At 30.5% G+C, this 26040-nt stretch overlaps 2 protein-coding genes across 2 annotated transcripts; both read left to right on the top strand.

Moving 5' to 3' along the window:
- The first annotated feature begins 1082 nt into the window (after positions 1–1082).
- LOC134246545 (uncharacterized) lies at positions 1083–12427 on the top strand. Its single transcript, XM_062728929.1, has 19 exons — positions 1083–1122; positions 3154–3377; positions 3601–3675; positions 4296–4440; positions 4695–4809; positions 5579–5672; positions 5868–5927; positions 6727–6878; positions 7173–7316; positions 7422–7559; positions 7641–7782; positions 8123–8242; positions 8409–8460; positions 8633–8791; positions 8894–9375; positions 10136–10200; positions 10481–10653; positions 10873–10975; positions 12075–12427. Exons 1-19 carry the CDS (start codon positions 1083–1085, stop codon positions 12265–12267), a joined length of 2676 nt encoding a protein of 891 aa, XP_062584913.1. The 3' UTR covers positions 12268–12427.
- Positions 12428–15986: 3559 nt separating this feature from the next.
- Positions 15987–25819, top strand: LOC134246559 (A disintegrin and metalloproteinase with thrombospondin motifs 18-like). The gene is made up of 16 exons (XM_062728949.1): positions 15987–16349; positions 16662–16879; positions 17245–17319; positions 17817–17961; positions 19187–19301; positions 19445–19538; positions 19812–19889; positions 20355–20506; positions 20652–20795; positions 21065–21220; positions 21446–21587; positions 21752–21871; positions 21971–22022; positions 23195–23353; positions 23659–23847; positions 24740–25819. The coding sequence occupies exons 1-16, from the start codon at positions 16262–16264 to the stop codon at positions 24901–24903; spliced, it is 2091 nt and encodes a 696-aa protein (XP_062584933.1). The 5' UTR covers positions 15987–16261; the 3' UTR covers positions 24904–25819.
- The last annotated feature ends 221 nt before the right edge of the window (positions 25820–26040 follow it).

Below are 26040 nucleotides of genomic sequence, written 5' to 3'. Positions count from 1 at the left end.
TGTGCAATATGTTTTAGCTATGCAAATAGATAAGAATGTTCTTCTTCCATATGTATTTTTGAAATAAAGTGAGAAAAGTATTGTTCAAAAAGCTTGTTGATTTCAAAAGACGAATAAGAAATAAAGTTGTAAAGAAAAGAAGAAAAACCTAAAAAAAATTATAGACAATTAGACAAATTTTGTCATCTGGTGTATATTCTTATCACGAGGATGATACAACTCTTCCTTCCTACATTTAGTTTGTTATTATAATATTCATGCTACCTTAAAGTCTTCGTTTATTGTTTAGGACATTTCATCTTTGATGAAGGAGATAACGAAAAGTATTCAATACAAAGTCCATAAAACAATACAGAATAGGAGCGAAGCAAACGCGGACCTCTAAAACATCAGAGGTGGGACCAGGTTTCCATGGAAGAGTAAGCATCCCCTGCTGACCGGTCACACCCGCCGTGTGCTCCTTGTCGTGATCGTGAAATAACGGGAAAATCCGTCGTCAATTCAGTGTATGAATTACGGATTAACAATTAGTGTGAAAAATATCGGTCAGCTTTTGACTCAATGATAAATCGTATTTGCTGACAAGGCCTTTTGTATTCAGGAACTGTGTTCCTCTTATAACCGTGCTTTATGCATCGCAAATATTTTGATCATGCTTACTATGAAGGTCATACATTTATGAACCAAATTCCATGTAACTGTTCAGTCCAAGTCCGCTTCTCCTCTGACAAAAGAGGAATGTTGAATTATGGAATTGTTGGTGTTATCCAGTCCCCTAGGTTGTGCTAAGTTCCATTTAGAACTATGTTTTATCCACTGTACCCATTCCGTGTATGGTTTAGGGATCTTGTAACTTTATATCATTTTGATGGTCAACTTAACTTAGATCCCTCTCTTCTGATCAAACATGACAATGTAATGTTGGAATTGTGGGTGTAATTTGCCCCTTTACATACATGTACTGTATTATTTTCCATTTTTAACTGAAGTAGCCTTTAAACTGTAACCAATTTGGCCAGTCTATTTAATGTTTTTTTTTGGGGGGGAGGGGCTTGTAAACCTAGTTCACCCACCTTAATGAGATGTCTGAGGTATACTATGAGAAAAATGGTATAAACAAATGTAAGAAGAAAAAAAGGATTATTTGCATTCTATTTTCTATTCTCTAATCCTCATTCTTGTGGAGAGGAAACCACCACAGAGAGTATCTGATTAGATTTTTATCAAAATCTTTCTTAAACATGTAAAGTCATATCGAGAGGAACATAAGATCAAGTTTAATTAGCTTTCCGTTGTCCTCCCCTTTCTGTGGTCGGGACATGTAATCAACACATTTAATATTTCTCTAATAAGGATATCATAAAGTTATGCTCCTTATACATCCTGTATACAGGTCAAATACCAGATTTTCTCTGTATATTGGGGTATTCACATTTTTATCAATCGATGAATGATTCGAATTTGGTTGACAAATATTCATGGATATTTAAAAGAACAAACTAATCTTGATAAATAATTTTTTTGACATGTGTCATAAATTTTTTTTTACAAATTTTTACATTTTTATTTATTGCAAAAAGCATTAATATTTAATTCCCATTTCTTTAGATTGAGAAAATACTTATGTATCAAAAAAGGCAAAATATGGCTGTATGATTAGTATAATGCATGAAGTTTATAATTATTTCAAAACCTATTTTTTGCTGAGAACTCCATTGTATCATGTCCTTTAGAATCCTTATCTCTATAATGTGAATGATCGCCAAGATCCTGAAAGTGACGTAAATAGTAATATTAAGTATTTACTGTGGATAATTTCATTGATAATCTTGTGATCAGGAAAGATGTCTAATTCATATTTGTATATTAAAGTTTTGGTTGTTTTCTGTTCATTGGAAATTTGTTTAATACATGGATTTCATTTGCCCATTCCCAAAGATATAGAGGGCGAGGAAATAGGTATGAAATTGTTAATGGTGAATTATTATTTTATTGAGATACACACAACCTCATTTTCAAAATTTATATTATAAGCAAATTTTAAATAAACTGTCATTTTTATATGTATCATATATTATTCATTTTGTTCATGATGTTTAACATTTGACATCATCAAATCGAAGTATTGTTATTTTCACTCTCGGAATATGAAAAATATTTATATTATTATTTCAACAGTTACAGTTATATATACTAAAATTTACAAAATGAACTTTACCTAGGAGTTTTTTCTCTTTATCTCTGTAAGGTCAACTGTTTGTTAAAATATAAGTTAAGACAATATCAACCAAAGAAACAATTGGAATAATTGATGATAAAGTTAACTCGAGATATCAACTTGAGTCATGATATTAACACTCCAGCTATAGTTAAGTACGTACTATTTAAGAATAAGGCGTAATGACTAAGACATCCTGCTCCCATGTGAGATAAAGACTGAATAAAACACTGTCTATAATGACCATGTACTTTGACTATGACAACATATTGAAATTTCTGCAGTTACTACCACCCAGTAAATACGAAAATTACAAAATGACAATACATTGTATAACCAAAGCTTAAAAGCAATTTTTTATAAAGCAATTTTCCTACATAAAATTCCTGTCATTCGATCTTCAATTCAACTCGTATTTTACATCTTAATAAATACTAAATGATTTAGAAGGCAATTTAGCTAACTTTTCAAGACGTATAATTGCCTAGTAGTCATATTTTATTTTTATTTCATTTAACTCAAACGGTTTCATAACTTACATGAACATAATATATGAATACCATTTGTCGAACATAAATATAGAAATCATCATTAATATTAATGCAGTTTATGGAGATATCGAACAGTATTCAAGCTCAAAAATCCTTTCAAACAGTACAAATCAGGAGCAGAGCAAACAGAAACCCGTGAAAAATCTAGAAGGGATCAGATACAATGGAGGAGTAAGCATCCCATTCCATAAAATAGTTATGCCACTATATAACCGATTTTATACGTAAAGATTGCTTTAAATCATTACATTATGGAAGAAATATGTAATATTACATAACATTTTGCACATGAAGATGCAGAGCAATAATAAATAACATATATATTTTGAAAGGGGAATTTTATCAGGCTTTGCTTGCATTAAATGATAATTTCAAATAATGCAGGTGAAGTCAATATAAAGGTAAAAGAGGAAGGTGATCGAATTCGACGTTCAATAGACGGTGTGAATGTTCCATCCAAAAATATAATAATCACATTTCCACTTAATGATGAACTGGTTGACCTTCATTTGATCAGAAAAGACGATTTGTCTGTCAATGTGCCAGTATATACGAGCGATACAGGGGGAAACATTATCAAGGTTGACAAGAAAATACCCAGCAAAAATGTAAGTTCATAATACGGGAAATATATTTGCACTTATAATAGATTATTATGGACGTTTACACAAATATTATGACTTGTACCTTTTTCAATTCTTATTTAAAATGGGAGTTTTCTTGACAATTTATTAGTATTTGAAACTCTTTGAAAATTATAGATCACTCGAACTGTTTCTTTAAAGCTTGAATATCGGCTTTGTGATATGTTAAATTTTTTTGTTTTTGTAGAATGTTTTTTTCTATCAAGATCAACAAAAGTTTGCTGCATTTTACGTAGAGACCAGTGATTTATCATCCTGTTTGGTAAGTTGTTAACTTGATATAAAAGATTCTACAGAGTATGACACATCTGGTACATATTTGTTTACTAGAAAAAAGACTTTGATGATAATTTAGCAACAAAGCAAAGAAAAACCTGATGACTGTATTATTTTTTTGTTATCTTCCCATACTTATCTATCAAACAATTTGCCCTTATCGCCTCCATATAGGGTTTATTCTCTAAGTTGGTTCGATACACTAAACTATGATTTACGTCATCTTCGCTAGCCAAAGTTTCTGATACGCTACCCTCCTCATGTTTATGAGGAGAGTAGCGTATCAGAAACCATTGGCTAGCGAAGATGGATTTACGTATTAACAGTTTTTAAAATAAGGTAAATTATTTACAAACAGGGTGATGAATTAAGAATATCAACAGTCTCGTTTTTAAAGTCAGCATTTCATAAGTTCTATCATCGGCCATAACCTTATTGGCAAATATAATTATTATCACTTAGTCATCTGCACACTGGATTTTTTTCATACTTATTGTTATACTGTTATTTATACATTGAATTATCGATAATGGATTTTCCCATTTTTTAAATAAACTATTTCTGTGGAAATCAATCCGAACTTTGTAAAGATATTGTCTTTGCCAGTTTGGAAGCTTTGAGGACCAATCAAATGAATTCTTTTTGGAGCCAAGGGATGCAGAGTGTGGTAATTCAACGAGCAATCCATTGGTGTTTAAAATTTTCAAGATCAAACACAAACAATTTCAGTACAACGATTCTATGACAACTGGTAAGTGTTATAACAATCATTCATTCTTTTGTCATTCTTTGTCATTTAGGTAACAGCCTTCTCATTGTTATTAAATCTTTGATTTCTCTGGCTTTGTTTATACCCGTCAGGACAATCAATGATTCAATTCCTTAACTGATGTTAATGAACCCACATATACAAATAGTTTGTTTGGAAAAAAATTAAAGCGATGTTTTTTTTTTTTCCTATCAAAAATATCCATTATTTATATTTTTAATCATATTTCATTGAAGAAGAAACGCATATTCGACCAACACACATTGACTCTAGAACAGCTGACGTGAAGCGGTCAGTGACCGAGTACAAAGTGGAGATGCTTCTAATTATAGATTATTCCATTTACAGTTAGTAGGTGGTATTTAATTATTATTATTTTTTTTTGGTGTTAATATGTTATAAAACAAATAATGTTTTTTTTGTTTTATTTTATTTGTTTTTTGGTTTAAAGACTAAAGAAAATTAATACAAAAGGATGTGATGGAAGAACATTAACTGACAAGAACAAAATATGATTTCATGTTCGTTTTACCTGGAAATATATTAAATATTCGATGTATGGCACTTAGCCATCATGATCAGATCTGGTAAACTTTATTTGGTTTCAAATGTACTTTGGCCATGCAGAGGATTAAAATAAAATGCTATTATTTTTCATTTATATGTTGTTATCAGTTTGAAGAATTTTAATTTCTCTTTTCAAAAGGTCATTATGAATCAATTATTTAATCATACTCAGAAATTAAAAAAAAATTGAAATTACATGAAATATATAAAATGACGAACAGTATTCATGGTCAAAAGTGCGTGCATTAATTAATAGAAATCAGGCCTGGGCGATAAAAGATAGACGAGCTCACTTTTGATCTCAGTCTTACTTTTTCACTATATATTCCTTTGGTTAGAGTGAGACTGAGATCAAAAGTGAGCTCATGTGTGGTTTTATGGGGCCCAGACCTGGAGCAGAATAAAACACTGACCTTTAAAACATCAATGGTGGGATCAGGTGCCATGGTGGTCATCGCATCCCCTGCCAATCGGTCTGTCGTGTGTTCCTTGTCATAAACTGAATCATAAGTATTATTTATTTGCCTTAACTTCATTTGTTTGACCTTGACAGTTGGTTAACCCAAAGCGCAGCAGGGACAACTGCAACAAGGGACACAGAAGCTAAATACAATATCAGGCAATTCTATGCCTGGGTTATAAATGGGGTATGTGTTTTTATTTAAATCAGCGAAAAGAAATGTATTTTATTGCATTCATGATTGACTATTAGCCTCTAAGAGTGAATGTCGCCACAAAGTTAATAATTTTTGTGCATGAACACCGTGAATTTAAAGTTTTTTTTTAAGTTGAAGAAACAAAATAGTTATTGCAAAAACGATTTTGAATAATTTTTGTTATAGATGGATATCCGATATAAGAACATTCAAACATCAGCTAAAAACGCAGGAATCTATATAGCTGTGTAAGTAACAAAAATAAGATATTCTTAAATGTTGATTTATCAAATTTCAATTTTCAAATTTTTAATGGATTTTAAAGAATGCTAGATTATAAAACCGTGCCAAATTGTACATGCACGGTTTTAAATTTACTAAATTTAATATTGCCTCAACAATATCTATTTGATTTAAAATGATATTTTAATTTTATCCATGAAATACGGCACAAAAAAAGAAAAAGATACAAGAAGCGAATAGTGGTAAAAATAAAATTTCCAGTAAAAATGTGAACTGTGAAATAAAACAAGACTTCTGGAAACATGAATGGCGGTATCAGATGCCTAGGAGAAAAAGACAATGATTTCCCTGTCACACCACCATTTTTCATCAAAGATTGTTTAACTTTAAATTATATAAAACATGTTACCATAGTTTTTTCCCTTCTCATTTAGAAGAGTAATTTAGTTTTTAGTTAGTTTAAATCTAGATCTGTTGTTCTAATTCCAAATTTCAAAATTAGTATCTATAATGATTTATTTTGCCATTTATATTAATTTAAAAAGTGCATATATTTTTATATAAATGTCCAATAATATTCACAATGGATTTATGTTTGCACAAATATCTTCAATCACAAACAAATCAAACATAATTCATTCTACCTACGGTTATAAATGAGGATAACGAACGGTAATCAAGCTCAAAATTCCACTGTACATTGAAATAAATTTAATTTGATATTTTACGGAAAAGGTAATTAATTTTGTATAAAATGTGTTTATTTACGGTTATTAATTTAATCATTCACACTACTTTTAAGACCGCTACCAAGTCTTCTTTTACCGAAAACAATAAAGATTCTTCTAGTCCAAAGCCAAAGGTGGATTCAGGTCGAGTTCTGGAAGACGTCTTATCCTGGGTAAACGATCAATCAGGTCTACCTAGTCATGACCATGCCATGATGTTTTCAAGGTAGGCCTATAAGAAGATAGAATAACAAGTAAAATCATATAGATATATATACAATTGTATTTTAAAAGTTTACAGACAGTCTTACCAAAAATAAATAAAATAGGCGATTGGTTATATTCAGGCTAAAAATTTGAATTGTAGTTACCGTATCTAGAATATAATTATTGATTACTTTCCACTGTTTTTCTTTTCTCTCAAATTCTCTTAATCATTATGATACCAATGTGTGCGAATCGGTAATTAATCTTTGTAGTATTGTATGTTACAAAAGATACTTTTTTCTTTAAATGGCAGGTATGATTTTACAAGTGGAGGTTCGAGTGATGTTACTGGTTTGGCTTTTGTGGCAGAGGTGTGCCAATCTAAGAGCGTGTCTATTGTAGAAGATAATTTTGACTTTGTCATGATTACAGTTGCAGCCCATGAACTTGGACACAGGTACATGTACAAGTCTAAAAAATGGGTTGTAAGAATAATGCTACTGAGGAATTACTTTGTGAACTTCGTGTTCATTTCATGATTGCTCTTTTGTCCGTTTTAAAGTTTGAGTGCAATTCACGATGGAGCGGACAGTTCCTACATAATGGCGGCATCGTCCTCTCCTCCCCAGAATACGAACCCTTGGAAATTTTCATCACAGTCCACGAGCTCCTTTACTACCTATATCAACTCACTCAATTCGTAAGTCTTAACAATTTTATGATCGTTTATAATTTGTGAATAAAAATCAAGTTAAGCATGCTATAAGTATTTATGTTTTAGAGCAGGGACCAATTGTATGACGTCTTTAAGTGAAACCTTTGACCCCACTGCTTTAAACGAGTTTACACTTTTACCAGGACAGGCTTACGATCTCGACACGTATTGTAAAAATATATATGGGTCTGAATCGTCGCTCTGCAAAGTAAGTCTTGAACTGTGTAATAACGCGTAAAACTCTTATTGGCTATGCTATTGTTAATTAAGATATAATATGATAGGGTAATTAAAAGAGCTAGAACTAACTCATGCAATAAATGCAAAAATTTAATATGCATTTTTCAATCGATATCATTACATAAAAAATTACTCTCTGATATTTGGTATTTTCCTATCAAATGACTTTTCAAATTAAAAGCTATCACAAAAAATACTGAAAAGATAATAAATTTACATAACAAAATGTCAAGAAAATAGAACAGTGTAAAACAAAAGTGGTTACATATATTGCTATAGAATTACGTACAATAGCATATTGTTCACAGGCGCCATACAAGGGAAATTACACTTCAATATGTTTAACCTTGTGGTGTCTAGAGACAGGCGGATCCGGGACTTGTCAGGCCACAGTGGCGGGGGACGGCATGCAGTGTGGACACAGAAAAGTGAGGGATAAATGTGTTTCTAATTTTCAATTCATTTACTTCAAAGGGATGTAACAATTATATTTTCTTACTGTTTGCATATAAAAAGAGTTTTCGGGAAATTTTGAATTTCTTTATATATATAAAACTTGAAACAAATATACTTTATTATTTTTCTCTGTTTTAGTGGTGTATATCTGGAATCTGTACATATGACGTGTGTGCACCACCAGGAGACGGTAGGACAATATCATTTTATCTAGATCTAATTATTATAATATCAAATAATCCATTTCTTGTTTTACTTATTGTACAGCGTATACTCATATTTGAAAAAGAACTTATCCCGATCCTTCTAAAAATACATACCTTCCTATTTGACCATTATAAAGAAATGGACTTTATATACAGAATCCTGTTTATATGGTGAGAGATCTGGGAATGTATTGGTATACAACGGTCAAGAAAAGACGTGTGCTGACGTCCCCACAGAACCATACCTGTGCTACAATGGGGACGTACGGGCATTCTGTTGTAAATCCTGCCCTCGGTTTTATACAGGAAGGCAAGGTAAGTATACTGGAGAGAGACCTCAGAGAGGTGTCATTCAATACGAGGTTTTCACCTCTTAAAATCTGTAAGTACGCCGATCTATTATAAATTTATTTTAAGGGTGTGAGTATGGGGATAAATTGTCCGGTTGTTCATCTCAATATTGTCCTCAATATAAAGACAACGAATGTTGTGGATTTTGTTATACCGGATCAACACAAACTACGGTCAATACGATCACTAATGAGGAACCAGACTTATGTACAAGAACAACAACTGTGATGAAAGTATCAGACACTTCCAAGACCAACATTACTACTTCTACAGTGGTAACAGAACAATCAACGCATGCAGGCTCTTCTCAACCCAAGAACAATGTAACATTTACTTCTGAACCTCGAAAATCGCAAACACCGTCAACAGGACAACGATTATCTACTGTTTCAATAACCACAACGACAGTATCGTCTATAGCTAATACAAACTCTCCGTTAAATGAAGAAATGAAATTCACTTTTGTTTTGCGGATGGCAATAGTAATAAGTGAGAATTTGTCTGACAGCACACAGTATGCATCTGTGAAGAGAAAAGCTGAAACAGCGGTAAGATGTTTTAAAAATTTTAAAGGCAGCACTCTTATTTTTAAGGATTTACTTACAGATTAAATCAGTGATATGTAGAGATTTTTTGCAGGTAAAATTTTACATTGTCAATTGGCATGACGTTTTAACCATTCTTAGTCTTTTTTTCTACTTCATCCATGCTGCAGGTGTCTGAAATTAGTACTTTGAAATACTGGTACCTAGTACTTTATTTCTGAATGTTGTTTGTTATCTTTTCTGTCTTAAGAATGTAGCAAATTGATATTTAAAGTATCCACATCCTCCTCTCTGAACTAAAGTCCAATTGCAAGCAGTTTAATCATTTTTGATAAGAATTATGTTAATTATTTTCTTTACCTGTAATTCACAACGTAAGTGCAACTTCAAACTACGGTAAATATTATAGTATTCTTTGGAATGTCTGCGGACATTAAAACTAAAATGTTTAAATCATTGTTTGAAGGAGATGCTGATAGAGAGCGAGATAAATTAGGTTGCCTTTCATGAAGCAGAGATTTTTTACCGTAAAAAAATCAATTTAATTTAATTACAGAAATAATTATAAAGGTCTTGTGCTATTGTATTTAAGTAGGTCAGAAGGTTAGAAGTAAATATTTATGCATCCTCAGACAATCTGATTTTTTCTTTCATTAACCTTTTTCTTTTTTCAGTTTGATTAAGATTAATTTCCATGTATACTTGTTTTTACCAGACAGAAAATTTAAAAATAAAAAAATTACTTCCCTTTCATCTTCTTTAGTTGACGACTCTTTACAGAAAGGGACTTGGTAATGGATTGAAAAGCTGTAATGTTACCGGATTACGGTATGTGGCTTGTTATATGTAGTCAAAAATTGATTAACTAATGCTGAAGAATTAAATAGAGACCAAGCCATTTGGGAACCAATATCAGAAAAACATATGAACAAATTTCAATCTTAATAATTTTTATTCATAAAACTTTTGAAGCATTCAAATGCCAATCGAAAATATCCTGTGCAAAAGCCATTGCTTTGTACGATACATTTTGACGAGGTATTATTACACACATTCATCTATACATGTTAGAAAATGTTACAGTAAGTTTATATATCTGTTCTTTAAGGAAAGGTAGCTTAGTTGTTAACTATGATCTCTACACAACGAGCGATTCATCTGCATCATCAAATTTGGTATCCATTAACAAAGATCTGCTTTCTGGTAAAGAAAATGTAACGTACGACGGACATTTTGCACCAGTGTCATCTCTTTTATTTGTCGACTCCTCAGGGCAAATCGGTATTGATACATTGTCATTGATATTAATACGTGTATCACTACATATTAATACTTTTAGAGTTATGGAATATTATCCTAATAACATTTTCAAATTTGTAAGGTACTTATGTACAATCAAAATTAACTTCAGTATTTTTTTTTTTTTTTTTTTGTAAATTTACGCTTGCTGAGTATAACCCGTCCCTTTTTTTTATTGTGAAACGTTGTGATTAATTTTAGTGATCTTCACCAATTCTTCTACTGGATGCCAGATTCTGAAGGCAATCAATCCTTGTAGAACTGGATCACAATGTGTTGAAGAACAGCAAGGACCTGTCTGTCGGTAAGAACACTTATAATTAAGAAAGGATTTATATTATAAAGTCATTTTTACAGTTGTGAAAGGGAACTAAATGATTCGTATTAAAAAAATGATATTAAATAGATAACAATTAAATGTTAAAAATATGAGTAAATAAATTTCAAGTTCTTTACGGTAAGAATTACGTCCTTATGATTAATATATACTCATATATAATTACAGCATCACAAAAAAAATTTAAGGAAATATTTACCTAAGTAATGAAAACATCTTACTTTCTTTTTACTGTAGTATAATTTCAAAAGATGAAGAAACGGGTAAAAGAACAGGAAATATTTAATCATATTAAATTATCCTTTATCAGATTCGGGAACTTTTATCACATAAAAGTTGACAAGCATGATAATAAAGAACATATATTTCTTGCATGAGGTAGACCTATATTTTACAGATGCTAAGTTACAGGCTAAAATCCTATACTTAGCCGAAAACAAAACGCTTTACATAAGAATTAGTAGTTTTAAAAACATAATGATATATAGTTTGATAAAAAAATGATTGTATATAGGACTTAACAACGAACAACATTGTAATTTTAGATTTGAAATGTCATGCGTTAATTTTAGAAAAAAGAAAAATGCACACACCAAACCATATTCCGCATAATTTTAACAAGCATTAAAACTACCTTAGAATATTATATCAAATGTAATATTGTTATTACTTTAGGCACTATTTAAACATATATTACATGGAATATACAGTATATATACTGCACTATAATCCAAAAGTACGAGAAAAAAATCCACACAAGTATTTAAACAGTAAAAAATAACAGAACGCCGATTAAAACTCTACCTGTGTCAATTGTATCATCAGGAGTTTTGACACATTGCTGTAGATATCTGTATTAACATTGACAACCCTCTGATAGTATTTTCAAAAATTCATAAATGTTGACAAGCCTTTCTTATTTACATATTTTTTATGAAAAAATTAACCTGATAATTTAAATTGAACATGATTTTCGCTCAAAACGCTTTGGTATTTTTTCATCATTAGTATTTTTATTAGTATTATGTTAGTATTTTATTATCTAGTTTTCATTTCCTTATTTCAGACTGGACAATATTAATTCTGGTGGTTGCTGGTACTGGTGCAGTGGTTCTACTGTTAACGATCATAGCCATGGTCTTACTCTACAGAGGAAAATCAAACAAAAAGAAAACAAAAGAAGGAGAGTTATGATGATAGTCTGGATTTATTTTACATTCCGGAAGTGTGTGTCAATGTTTGATGTCATAATATCATAATCAGCAAGAAAGAATACAAAATAAAAAAGTTGTACAGTAACTGAATGAAATAACATTAGATCAGTTACAAAACTCCTGAAAGTTTCATTAAAATTATATTTTGTAATTTAATCTTGGAAGAAAAATATGAATTTTTAAAGGGATAAAATTTTGTATTGGATCAAACAGTCCTGTATTGCTTTATGTTTTCTGCTATTTGCACTAAATCGTTAAGAGTGCATTGTTTACTTGTATGATAAGATTATCTTAAGGCTTCCATTAAAATCTGAAGTGATATGATTTTTACAAAAAAATCATAATATTTTTTACAAAAATTTAAATGTATGCCGATATGAGATGTCAGAGATTCACAGAAATTGTCATGCGCAATCAATGGGTATTTTAAGAAACATACAAGATCATAAACAATTGATAGAAACATGTTTTCAAGAATGAAGAACAAATTCAAAAAATATGTTAATAGTAACCTAAAAACAAAATTCATGATAAACGTGATGTCTGGGGCTTTTTTATATGTAGCAGTTAACCTTTATCATCTGCATTTAGGCTTCATGTTTCTCACTTGATTCGATACGCAAGACATTTTCTACGTATGAGCAATTTTTGAAACGGGGGAACCGATGAACAAACAAGATGGCAGAACAAGTATCATTTAAAGTCATCATTTTGCAAGTTCTTTGGTCATGACAGTGACCATATGAGCAAAATCAATCTTTTTTAAAATCAAGTATTAGTAAATTATTTTCATACGAACTTTACCGTTTGTCCGATTACATGAAAAGGAGCACAGGGCAAGTGGGACAATTCGACGATGCATGTATATTTACTCGTCCATGGCACCTGGTCCCATCTCTGATGTTTTAGATTGATTTCAGTTTAAAGTATTGAAGTTAAGGGAGAGTTGAATTAATGGTTCATGAGATACTTATGTTCGATTAAAAAAGTCTTCAAATCCGATAGTGACCTTGTCAGAAAATCTATCTATCATTAAGTTGCCACTTGCCTTAAGTTTTCATATAGTTTGGTAATACGTGTACATTAATTTCACATCTAAATGTCCTATCATAACAAGGAGCAACAAATGGCACATTTAGATGTTTGAAAGAGGATGACTACCTCTTTGTAGCACCTGACCCAATCTTTGATGTTCGAAGAGATTCAAGTTTCCTCTGCTTCCCATTCGTTTCTTTTCAATTGACTTTTAATATTGATTGTGCATGTTCCTTTTTTTCAAATTTAATCATAAAGCTCTTGACAAACACTTTAAAATTTAAGCCTTCATTCCATTAAAATATATAACTAATAAATTTAATGTAGCATAAAATATCTGACTTATTTGCATTTAAAATGCACACAACTTATGTAAAAAATATAAATACTTAAGGTAGGTCCGTACTTTCAGAATTTTCTGTCAAACTGTTTATTTTTCAATTTGAAAATCTTAAATAAGTCATAATCTAACTAAAACACCCATAAAAAAACATATCTTTGCAGGTTAATTTTCATGCAACATGTCTCGGAGTATATACCTTTAAAAATTCAACAGCCCAAAATTCAACATATAGAAGTGTAACATCATATTTTATTTAGCTATGTACCAAATCACATCCAATTATTGTTAAAAATTAGGAAAATCATATATATTCATTTGTCAAGAAAATATTTGAAATTTCTATTTGAAAACACTAAAAAATTAATGTTGATTTTGTCAAAATCTTTCAGAGAAAAAGCTCAAAATATCTTTATTTTAAATATTCCTCAAAATCTTATATGTTTATATGCTATTTTTTCTTCACAATTATTTAGAATTATATCTAAGGTTAGCATAAAAACATACTTTATAATGGTTGACCAGAAAATTTTTACAAAACAGCCTTTTGAACACCTATACCCCCATTTTCGGAATATCTATTTTTTCAATCGTTCTTCGCAAAACTTTAAAAAAAGTAAATTCAAAAAGATGATATAGGCTAAAAATTAAAGATAAATAGATCTCAATTTAGTTTGTTTAAAAAAAAAATTAAAAAGCTTTCGGTCCATAAAGGCAATTAAGAATTCTCTGTCCGTGTATGTACTAAATTACATATAAATCCTATGGACAGAGTGCCAAGTGGTTATTCCTATAAATAATGTACATTAAATCTTTTGTGTGCACAATGACACTATAATAATCAAATATATACTTGCTACATTATTTTCAATCCTCAAAAAGATTTTATTTCAATAGACAAGGATAATCAAAATATTATATTGGTGTGTAAAATTAAAACCGGATCCGTAAAAGTGTGGACCTGCCTTAAATTTGAAAAAGTAAGGATGTAATTTTATTGCAATTTTGGCAACTAAAGTCCAGGATTCGTATGCATAGAAATACTAAGAATTTTCTTAAGTATATGCTTAAATTTCTTAAGCATATTCTTAGCTGAGTAACATGCTTCATTTCCATTGCATAAAAATTCTAAGCAACATACTTAGCAATTCTTAGCTAAGCATATCGCAAGATGCTTAAGTACACTGTTGTCATCTCAATAAAGTCACTTCCGCTTTCACTTAAACGTAAACAAACACATGCCATGATAAAGAAACAAGGATCGACTTAAGATGATGAAAGTATTATTCCTATTAAATTAATTATTCTTCCTCTTATAACTATTTCTTGTTATATTTTGATCACTTTAACAGATCAAAATATTTTGCTTGATATTGATGACATGTGTTATCTTATCAGAGAGAGAGAGGGAGATGAATAAACCGTGGAGGATGTAGCCTAGAGGAAAAAATTGCATACTTGAGAGGAAGAGCGAATCGAATTAATTTTTAAATTATTTTCCTTAGAATTAGAGGACATATATGGTATACAGTTTTTCCATAATGAATTTAGGTTTAAGTCCTTTCAAATTGTGTATATAATCTGTGTAATATTTGGTACTTTTACAGTTATTAGCTCTCTCTCACTTTCTCTCTCTCTTTAGGCATTAATTGAATGATAACTACATGAAAATTACGTATTATATGGGATACATGTAAGAATAATTTAACATAAATTGAAGTACACTAGTGATCTAAAAAAGGACGACTGCATTGTCACAGGTGCTGACAAAACTACACAACAATTAACTTACTTCAATTCTTAAAATGTTTTGAAAATCAATCGCTCGCATCTTGATAAGTCTATAAAGGCCAATATTATCCTAAAGTGAATTTAGGTCTAGGAAGCCACATAATAAAGTGGATAAATGCAGATTGTGATTTATACTTTAATTATTATTGTGTAATTAGCTCTTAGAAATATCTTGAGCTATATGCTTAAGGACTTAAGACAGGTATAGACCATGCTTAACTTTAAGCATATGCTGAGCATATACTTAGGAGTTGAGAAGTTTTATGCAACATTCTAAGCAATATGCTAAATATAATTTCAATCTGCTAAGTAGAAAAAACAGTTCTTAAGTAAATGCTTATGCATACGAATATGATGATTGTTTATAACGGATCTCTGATGTAAAGGATGATAATCTTGAAACATATTTTTGTTGATAGATATATGAAAAGGGACGTGGGTACTTTAAACTTCTTTTCCCGTATAATGCTGAATAAACATCGGTAAAGGAAGATTTTTCGAACAAAATAAAAAAAAATGGGGGGATGTCACAAAGGATATACGGAAGAACATTCATACAACGCATCAATCTTTCTTCCCGCAACATTTTTTTAACATCCTGTGTAATTCATATCTCAGTATATCGACAGCTATTTATTGTGGTAGGGGGTTTAAAGAATAATAGAACAGGGAATACGCAAGGAATGACAAAACAATATACCATGTGATACATTTGTTGTTTTGATGTACTCATCCATGACCATATTAATATTTAAATACTTAACCGCACTACGAACGGGTGGAAAAGTCGAACTTTTAAATTACGCAAGCCTAGGATTTGTTTTAAATAGATCACAACTGTTTACTTTTTAACGCTTTAGTCAAGTATGCGAGATGTCTCGAGTCCTGATCGTCATGTTCGGGATTGATTTAGTTCAAGGACTGTTTCCATTTACGGACTACAATGTCCGTCTCCAGTTTAGTAAGTATTCATAACTTAGTAACCTTCAGTATTTTTTTTTCTTGTTCGAGGTGACTGTTAAACGTAATGTATATATATATAATTATGTGTACAGTAAACATTGCGCAAGATAAGTAATTTAACAACGCTATACTGGAGACAACCTGCATATATGTATACGGAATAGCATACAAATGCTATTCCGTAATATACGCAAGGCTAAATGATCAAATATCTGACTTTTAAAATGTGTTTTTCTTCAAACTTATATACATCTACACTAATGCAAACAACATTAAATAACTGCTTTGGATTTTTTCTTCTATTTTATAGATGATGTCAAAGTTAATGTTACACACTTAAGAGACAGAGAAATACGATCTGCTGATTCATCTGAACAAAGTGTCATATCCTTTTACATCAAAGATGAATTAATAGAATTCAAACTAACAAGTAACAGGGGATTACACAAAAACGTGCCAGTATATACAACTGATAATAAGGGCAGCGTAAAAATACAGCATTTATCACAGCCGGAAAGTATACAACAGGTGTGGTTCTAAACACTATAGTTTACAATGACTCCTACTTTAAATTTATTGTACATTGTTAATGAAGTATAGCTTGTGTACTTATTAAACAAATTTTTATTTCCGCTTATCGTATTTGATTTAAAAAACAATATTTCAATTATGATGGATTTTTGTGTATCTAGCCCAGTTTTAACACGGAAATGATTTTTTTTTTATTTTTGCAATGTCATGCTTTAAGGACATACAAGGCTTTCAACAAACATATGGTTAACATTAACATTGAAGTATTCCAAAAAAGAAGAAAAGTTGTTAAGCACTCATAAAATCATCTTTTTGAATAATAAAATGAGTTGCATCTTTACTTAAAAATTCTTTTTTAACAGGTCAAATTTTATCAAGATGCTACAAAACATAGAGCAGCTTTTATTATGATACAAAATTCTTCCTCGCAATGCATGGTATGTTATTTTAATGGGGTTAAAATTGTCTAGAATTGTTTTAAATCTTAAAAAAAGATATTTCAAAAAAATTAATAAACCAGTGCATATTTACAGAAAACAAACTTGACAAATCTCCATCTGTTAATTTGATTTTTCATTACAATTTAAAAACAAATAAACACCAAATAACACAGAAGGCTTTATCTACGAAACATATTTACATTTTTGTAAATATAAAAAAAAAAGCTGACAAAGAGATCATTTCACATAAATTTCAAGATCCGAAAAAGATACTTTACTTACGTCTATTTTAAATGGAAATATTTATGAGATAGGTACAAAAATATTTATATGAGATTACAAGTGTAAGGATATGTTGAATGAGCTGAAATGAATCATAGTTTATCATTTTATATGTTGTTAATATCATGTACGATAATTCACCTTTTTATTGATAATCTTACCAATCTTTGAAACTTTTTTCTAATATTTTAAATATTTTTTCATCAAAATAGACAGGAGTGTTTTTACACAGAAAAAATGAGTATCTAATTGAGCCAGAACCAAAAGCCTGTTTGTCTGACTCTGGCGGAGATATAAAATACAAGGTTGTACAGTTAGACCAGACACGCCATACCTTTTCAGATCCAATTCTGCCAAGTGAGTAAAAAATTTACTAAACATTGTATTCTATTTTCATAATACAAACTTAGTATTTTAGTTTACTAATGGTAACCCTTAATGAAATACGTACACCAAAAGCGAAATAGTACGTCTGTGTATTATTTTATTCTTCTTGGCTTAAGGTTAAAACATTTAATAATGTTGAATTTTTATTTCAGTGTAAAATATAACGGTTTTTTGCTGCAAGATTTCAAGAATATTTTTATCATTAGAAATTATAAATGAACTATGTTTCTCATTTGTACGAGTTAAACTTTCAATATGTGGTTTTTAGATCTGCTTAAACATTGTATCTGTGCAATTAAATGAAAGTGTGTAATGTGAAGATAACAGCAAAAATCGATTCTTTATAAGAAGATCCTCTAATCTCAATATTCAATTTTGCATATATATATGGCACGCCAAATTCACAAAAATGAGATAAACCTAGTTTCACATTTGATAAACTAGGTTTATCGACTGTAAACTATAGTTTACAAACCGTAAACTATAGTTAACGATTCGTTAAGTATAGTTAACGATTCGTTAAGTATAGTTTTCATCTATAAAACTATATTTAACGGTTGTTAACTATAGTTAACGAATGATAATCTAAGTTTATCTGTCTGTAATAAGCGTTAACAATAGATTTTGTTGATAAACATAGATTCACTTTCGTAAACTATAGTTTACAATCGTAAACTGTAGTTAAGAGTTGTTAATCATAGTTTCACAAATCGTGAAACTTTATTTATCAGATCGTTAACTATAGTTAACGGTTTGTAAACTATAGTTTACAAATCGTGAAACTGTATTTATCAGATAATCTATGTTTTGCAATCGCAAATGATTGTTTTCGATGTTAAGTATAGTTAACGGTTGTGAAACATAGATTTTCGCGTTAACTATGGTTTACAGATGTAAAATATAGATTAACGTTGTTAACTATAGTTTACAGTCCGTAAACTATAGTTTACAACCGATAAACCTAGTTTATCGACTGTGAAACTATGTTTTGCTCATTTTTGTGGATTTGGCGTGCCATATATATACCCGCATAAAAAGTTTAAACTCATAAATAGCAGCTGATGTATTTTGTGAGTCATTTTTTTTAAAAATTAGTTTTGTGATACTCTTCTACGAAGTGTTAATCAACCATTTCTCTTCAAGCTGTTAAAACAAATTATTTAACTTATTTATGTAAAAATATATTTTTTGTTAGGTATGAACCCAGAAAATTGGCAGCATAACACGAGAAAAAGACATAGGCATAGGAGACAAATAAACGACTATAAAATAGAGATGTTTTTTATCATTGATTATGCCATTTATGAATAGTAAGATTTGAATTTGATTTAAAAAGGTACATTGAGATTAATTTAGAGAATGCATGAAAGAGAGAGTGAAAATTTGATTCAATAACCATAACTTACTGAACATTACTATAAATCTATAATAACTATGTTTTGTTATTACATAGCTGGTATACACAGAGTAAAGCAACTGGAACGAGAGAGAGGGATGAAGATGCTAAAAATAACATAAGACAATTCTACTCTTTCGTCATAAATGGGGTAAAAAGAAGTAATTGTATGCTTGTTTAATATTTTGAAATTTGTATGTCCTAAACATTTCAGAATTACAATATTCAATATATTTATTATATATATGACATATTCTATTCATTGTATTCGTAGCCTATTCATTTAGTGTTGGTTTATAAAACACACATATTTGCTATATCAATTGACTCTAATGACTTTAAGATCGGAGTTTTTTTTTAAATAAAATGTAAATTCAGTATTGCAATTTTTTTTTATATTATTCATCTTTTTTTCTTTTATTAGATGGACGTTCGTTTTAAAAACATCCAAACTTCTGCGTTCAAAATTTCTATTGTATTTTCTGGTATTTATATCGCTGACGTAAGTATGTTTTTCATAAGAATGAATGGTAATATTTGAAGTAATTTAACAGGGACATATAATTCCTGATGATAAAAAAGATTTTGACATATATCTTCAATTTTTTAGAGATGAAAAATTGAATTGATTCTTTCTCTTTGCCACCACAAAATTGTAATATTTCTTGAAAATGTTCAAAACTTTTTTTTTTTTTTTTTGTGTTTGTTTAATTGTTTTATTAATCTTTAATCATTAATTTAATGATTTGACACATATCTTTAATTTTTGGAGATGTGAAATTTAATTGATTCTTTCTCTATGCCACCACAAAATTATAGTATTTCTTGTAAAAATGTTCAAAACACTTTTGTTTTCTTGTTTCATTGTTTTATTAAGTGTTTTCTTCTTTTGTGTGCGATATTCTCTTCAAAATCTTGCATTTGTCTTGCAATAGGTCTGTATAAAACTTTTTTACCTCATCTACAGGCACCTTCTAAATCAGAGTTTACAGAAAAGTTTAAAGTTTCTACAACTTCCGGGAACCAAGTAGACTCCAATAACGTTCTCAACGCTGTGACGTCATGGGTTAAAGTAACCCCCGGTCTGCCAAAATACGACCATGCTATGATGTTTACACGGTATAATAAATAGGATTCAACATTTAAAACATTCATTTGAAAAAAAAAAGTATATCTGTTATCAAATATTAGATAACATTAAAGTTGTTAAAATGTCATTTGAATCCAATACCTCTGACTAAGGTATTTAGTTGTGTATCTATAGATACGATTTTACCAGTAGTGGATCTGCGGATACTACAGGACTTGCCTGGCTAGGAACTCTATGTACAGATCAAGCTGTCTCAGTGGTAGAGGACCACTTTAATTTCAACGCCATCACAGTGGCAGCACACGAGCTAGGACACGGGTACTTTAAATCTTTATAGATAAATGTAATTTGTATATCAATATCATACATCTATTCACTTTAATAAAGCCTCGAATAAACTATAAAACATTCAACGAATGTTCACCTTTATAAACCTGAAATTTTGGAACCATAATTGTTATATCCTGTTAGTTTTAACGATAAATTAAATACTTAATTATAACCCTTTCATGACCCGACTGTTTGGTTTTGGAAAGGTAAATTAAAGAAGAGAGAATAAGTTAAAATATTTGTTGATAAAATAACAGATTAAGTGCAAAGCACGACGGAGATGGAAACACCTGCAATGGTGCTGATGCTTACGTCATGGCCCCCAGTACCACTCCTGTGGATAACCAAAATCCATGGAAATTTTCCACGTGTTCCACAAATTATTTCATCAAGTTCATCAATAAGCTTAACCGGTATGCCACTCTATAGCTATGCAACCATACCAGTTAATTTATTTTATTGTTATTTTTAAGAATTTAGTTTTAATTTATTGAAATTGCAATGTCAATAAATGTATGTTGTTTGTATTCTGACAATAGATATTAAATCTTACTGTAACTTCCTTTCATTGACTACACTTTTTCTTGATTACATGTCCTTACGTGCAGAAATATTTTAAGTACTTTAATACTTGACAGGAACAATAATAACTGTATGAGTGTCTTAAGTCCAAACTTCAATCCTGACGCATTAAAGCAATATACAGCGCTCCCTGGTGAGATATATGATGCAGATGAACAGTGCAGACGTATTGTGGGTCCAAACTCTGGATTATGTAAGGTATGTATCTTGTCTATTCATTTTTTGACATCATTATTTTTATTCCTTCAGAAAATTTATGTGATTATGTCAAATGCAGTATCTGAATGTGAAGGAGATACATTAAAATATAAAATGGTAATAGTAGATTTCCTTATTTAATTGTGTTCCATATCTTATTATAGAGTATATACAGGCAAAACTTTGCGTCTTTGTGCACAAAATTATGGTGCACGAGGGGTAATGGAAGTAATGGTTGCGTTTCGGCAGTAGGGGGAGATGGTATTCAATGTGGGAACAAAAAGGTATCTTCTAAACCACACTCTTCTTAGACCTTCATTGATAAAGTATTAACTAAAATCTTCAACTTTATTAACAGTTAGGTTTTTTTATTTAAATTTCAGTGGTGTATTTCTGGTGTCTGTAAATTTGATGAATGTGCGCCCCCAGGTGACGGTAAAATCATGTTTGTTTCATTATAGAATCTTATTTGTGGGAAAAACGGTCAAACACTCTACGTATATTTCATAATCATGATTGATGGTGTATCCTTTTTTGACGTTCAATTATACACTGTATACTTTCTTTTATAATAATTGTTTGAATGGATGAATTTAAAGGTACTTGGACACAGATATGAAGTTATTATTTTCTCTATAATATTACGACTTATATATTTTAATAGCATTTCACACAAAAATTAATTAAAAATCTTATTTCATATAAAAGATATTAAAATTTCAAATTTTTTGGCGGGTTTGATTGACACATCATGCACTTTCAAATTAATTTTATTCTTAATCCTTAGGAAAAGTGGCAATCTCGTTGTGTATAAATGAAAAAACATTAATACTATAATCCAGAAAATTCAGAGTAGAACATGTTCGAAATGAAAACAAACACACAGTATATTGTCAGTCCGTGCAGTTGTGGTAAGCAGACTGTGACGATTGAACGCACCCGGTGAATTGTAAACATCAACAATAACAGAACTCGTGCCCTGTTTACAAAAACTGTGTACATAACACGAGTGTGCTCGATTTGCTAAACTCTGTACGCAAAAAAAAAAAAACTTAAAGTAAAACTCGCCCAAACGTCAAAACCCTATTTCGTGGGGGGGGGGGGGGGGGGGGGGGGGGGGGTAGTGGTGACTTCTATTGCCACAAATCTTTAACTTTTCATACACATTTTACACATATTCGTGTTTCCCAGGGGGGTCTGCGTTTTCCAAGGGGGGTCCATGGTAACTTTTTCCTTGTTTTAGTATAATTATGCATTTTTAACCTGGTAAATTCCAGGGGGGGTCCTGACCCCCCCGACCCCCCCCCCCCCTCTAGATCTGCGCATGAAAAGTTTTGATATTTCTCATTAATACACAACAAGATTGCCACTTTTCCTAAGGATTAAGAAAAAAAGGTTAAAATTTGTGAAAACCCGCCAAAAATTTGAAATTTTAATAACTTTTAAATGAAATAAGATTTTTAATTAATTTTTGTGTGAAATGCTATTAAAATATATAAGTCGTAATATTATAGAAAAAATACTGACTTCAAAATGTGTGCGTCTGTTTATGAGTGAAAAATTCTCGAATGGGACGTTGAACAATATACAATTAATTAATCTGACAGAATCTTGTTTGTATGGAGATAGAGAGGGTGTTGCAATCACGTTTAATGGAGTGGAGACCACGTGTTCCTTTGAAGATATAAAGAGAAATCCAAGCGTTTGCTACTCAGTAAAAGACACTTGTTGTCGACAGTGCAGAAATTTCTATACTGGAATAATAGGTAATTCAATGAAGTTGTTCTTAAAGAAAAAAAAAAAGGAATGTGAGAAGAGTATATTCCTAAATATGATGGCATTAAAATGCTGACGATTTTAACCTTAAAAGTGACCCTTTGTGCTGTTCACAATAAAACGTACGATAATTTACTCGTATAAGTTGTATCTTTGGATTTGTGAATATTTTGTATGTACAAAGTTACATTTATAAAAACTCGAAACGTAACATCCAAATCAACTTATTGGACAGTTAGTTTTAAAACCATGTATATATTTATACTAACTATACTGATTTATTGCTTGATAAAAGGCTGTGAATATGGAGACAGAGCAAAAGGCTGTAGTAAGTCCATTTGTCCATGGAACCCTAGTCGTTGTTGTGGAACATGTTTCAATGGAACATTGAGTACACCGTCCTATGAGCCATCAACAACACAAAAGATCCTTAATGTTTGTAAGATGAGAGTCACAACACCATCTTCTCCAAGCAATACAGAAGGTAGGATGCTGCATTCAATGTGTTATATAGTGTGTTATCCTTTACAGAGAGTTTAGTATTGTGGTAGTTTTGACCCAATGGAAGGTCATTATAACGACCTTGGAATTTTCGAAATCCGGACACTAAACTAGATCGTTGAGATCCCAGTGACATCAACTTATTTGTGAATTACATGTCTCACTTTAAGATTGGACATACTCAGAAAAATCTTGTGGAAAGAGAATACGTTGGAAGACTCCACTGCAATTTTTGTTGAATAAAGTAGTAAAGACAGTAAATTTAGATTTACAATTTTGGCAAACGTCAGATTGCAAGATCATTTTGACAAAATATCAAACTCAAAATATTAAATTAAGTAAAAAGGTTTTTAGGGTCAAAAGCCCAATGACTTGAACAAATGTAATAAAATAATATATCCTTAATTCTAAAAATTATGGATAGTAAGTGTACTGTGCTGTACATTGAATACTTATTTTATGCAATACTAACAATCAGTAAATACGTCTAAATAAATTCTTCTTCAACACTTTATTAATGTAATCACTCAAATCACTGTTTTAAAACACTGAAGGAAAGACAATGGTTTGGACTTTTTTAACTTCTGCTTTACATAAAATATCAAAAATGCATATGATCACTTATTTGTTCTATGTCAGGGGTTACATGTATTATTGCTGAACAGTTTTGCATTGATCTCGAATTAGTACTCGTATCATGGAGAATGAATCATACTCTCCTTTGCCTTATATTGTGGGTAAAATATACAATGTCTTGCAAAGCTAAATATCTTGAGAAGGAGGTATAAATAGGATGAGACAAAGTTATTTATTTATTTTTTTTAATTTTTTTTTATTTTCGTACGTACCAATATTATTATCTTTATTTATTTTAGGGATCCATACCTACTTTATCTACGGTGGTGCAGCTGCTGTCAGTCTGAGTCTACTAATTGTTATCTGCATCTGCAGTATTTATCATAAACGAAAGCAGGAACCTAGAAAGGTTCCGAAGTCCAAACTCCATGGTTTTTCAAATCCTGCTATAGGATATATATGAAGACTGTAATATTAGGGATCAATACGAAATGCAAGATATGTATACCTCAGTTTTTGATTTCAAGGCATTAAAAATCATTTTAAATATGGAATATATTTCAAAAGACCTCCGATATTATATCGTAATGTTATGATTCACGTACAAAACACAAAACATTTCTTTTTGTATAACAAATCCAGAGTCAACTGTTATAGATAAATATTTACATTTGCAAAAAATTTTCTTAGATGAACCCATTGAAGAACTTATTAGGGGATCAGAGGTCATAACAACATCGAATATCACGGCGAGATGATATCTTGCCTACATATTTCTGTCACAGTAAAACTGCTTTCTGAACTTCTAAATTGATTATGATGAAAAGGATAAAAGAATTGAAATATATGTTTTTCATTCAACAAATATTTATTTGATCTTCCTTCGATGTGAAAAATGTTTTGAATAATATGATTAACCTAAAATCGTGCTTACCTTTTTTTTTTTTACCAGAAATACCTTGGAAGGTATGTTAACTGATACAGACAATACTACCACTTTTGAATTAACGATTATTGCTCTTTCATAATAAAAAAGAGATTTCCTGGTTTGGGCAGCTATATAAATATTGAAATTTTGGAGTGAGACAAAGTTTCAATACAAAACAACTTACTTCTAGGTCATTGGGCGTCACAACATAGCAACGTGAAACGGCGAACCCTTCGTGTAAAATATTCGTCTCAAATGAAATATAGGTATAATATTCAACCATTATAAAAAGTTCACTTTGGAGTGAACTTGGTTGGTACGTGATCAAATCTTCTGTGAAACCCTTTGACATTCACAGGATTTGATCAACCAAGTTTTCTTCCCAGAGAAATTTTTAACATTATTGTTTATTTCTTAAATTATTTGTAAATAAATACATAAAACAATGTTATATTAATGTGTTTGTTTTATTGGGTGTGATATCAGAAAAGGGTACAAATACAGTTCATATAATCTAAAGCTGTATTTTTTAATGTTCAAAACGTGTAAATTAAATATCAACAGAATGTATTGCATGAAACTTAAAACAATACATCTTAAAAAATCAAACACTATATACCAACAACGTCCACATTAATTGCAAAGAAAGAGTCGTCTGAGTGGCGAAGTGAT

This window comes from Saccostrea cucullata, unplaced genomic scaffold (assembly GCF_032062105.1).
Source record: "Saccostrea cucullata isolate Sc308-1 unplaced genomic scaffold, CSIRO_AGI_Scuc_v1 ctg29, whole genome shotgun sequence".
Classification (NCBI taxonomy): domain Eukaryota; kingdom Metazoa; phylum Mollusca; class Bivalvia; order Ostreida; family Ostreidae; genus Saccostrea; species Saccostrea cuccullata.
Note: the sequence above shows the minus strand (reverse complement) of the source record. Positions and strands in the feature narration are given on the sequence as shown.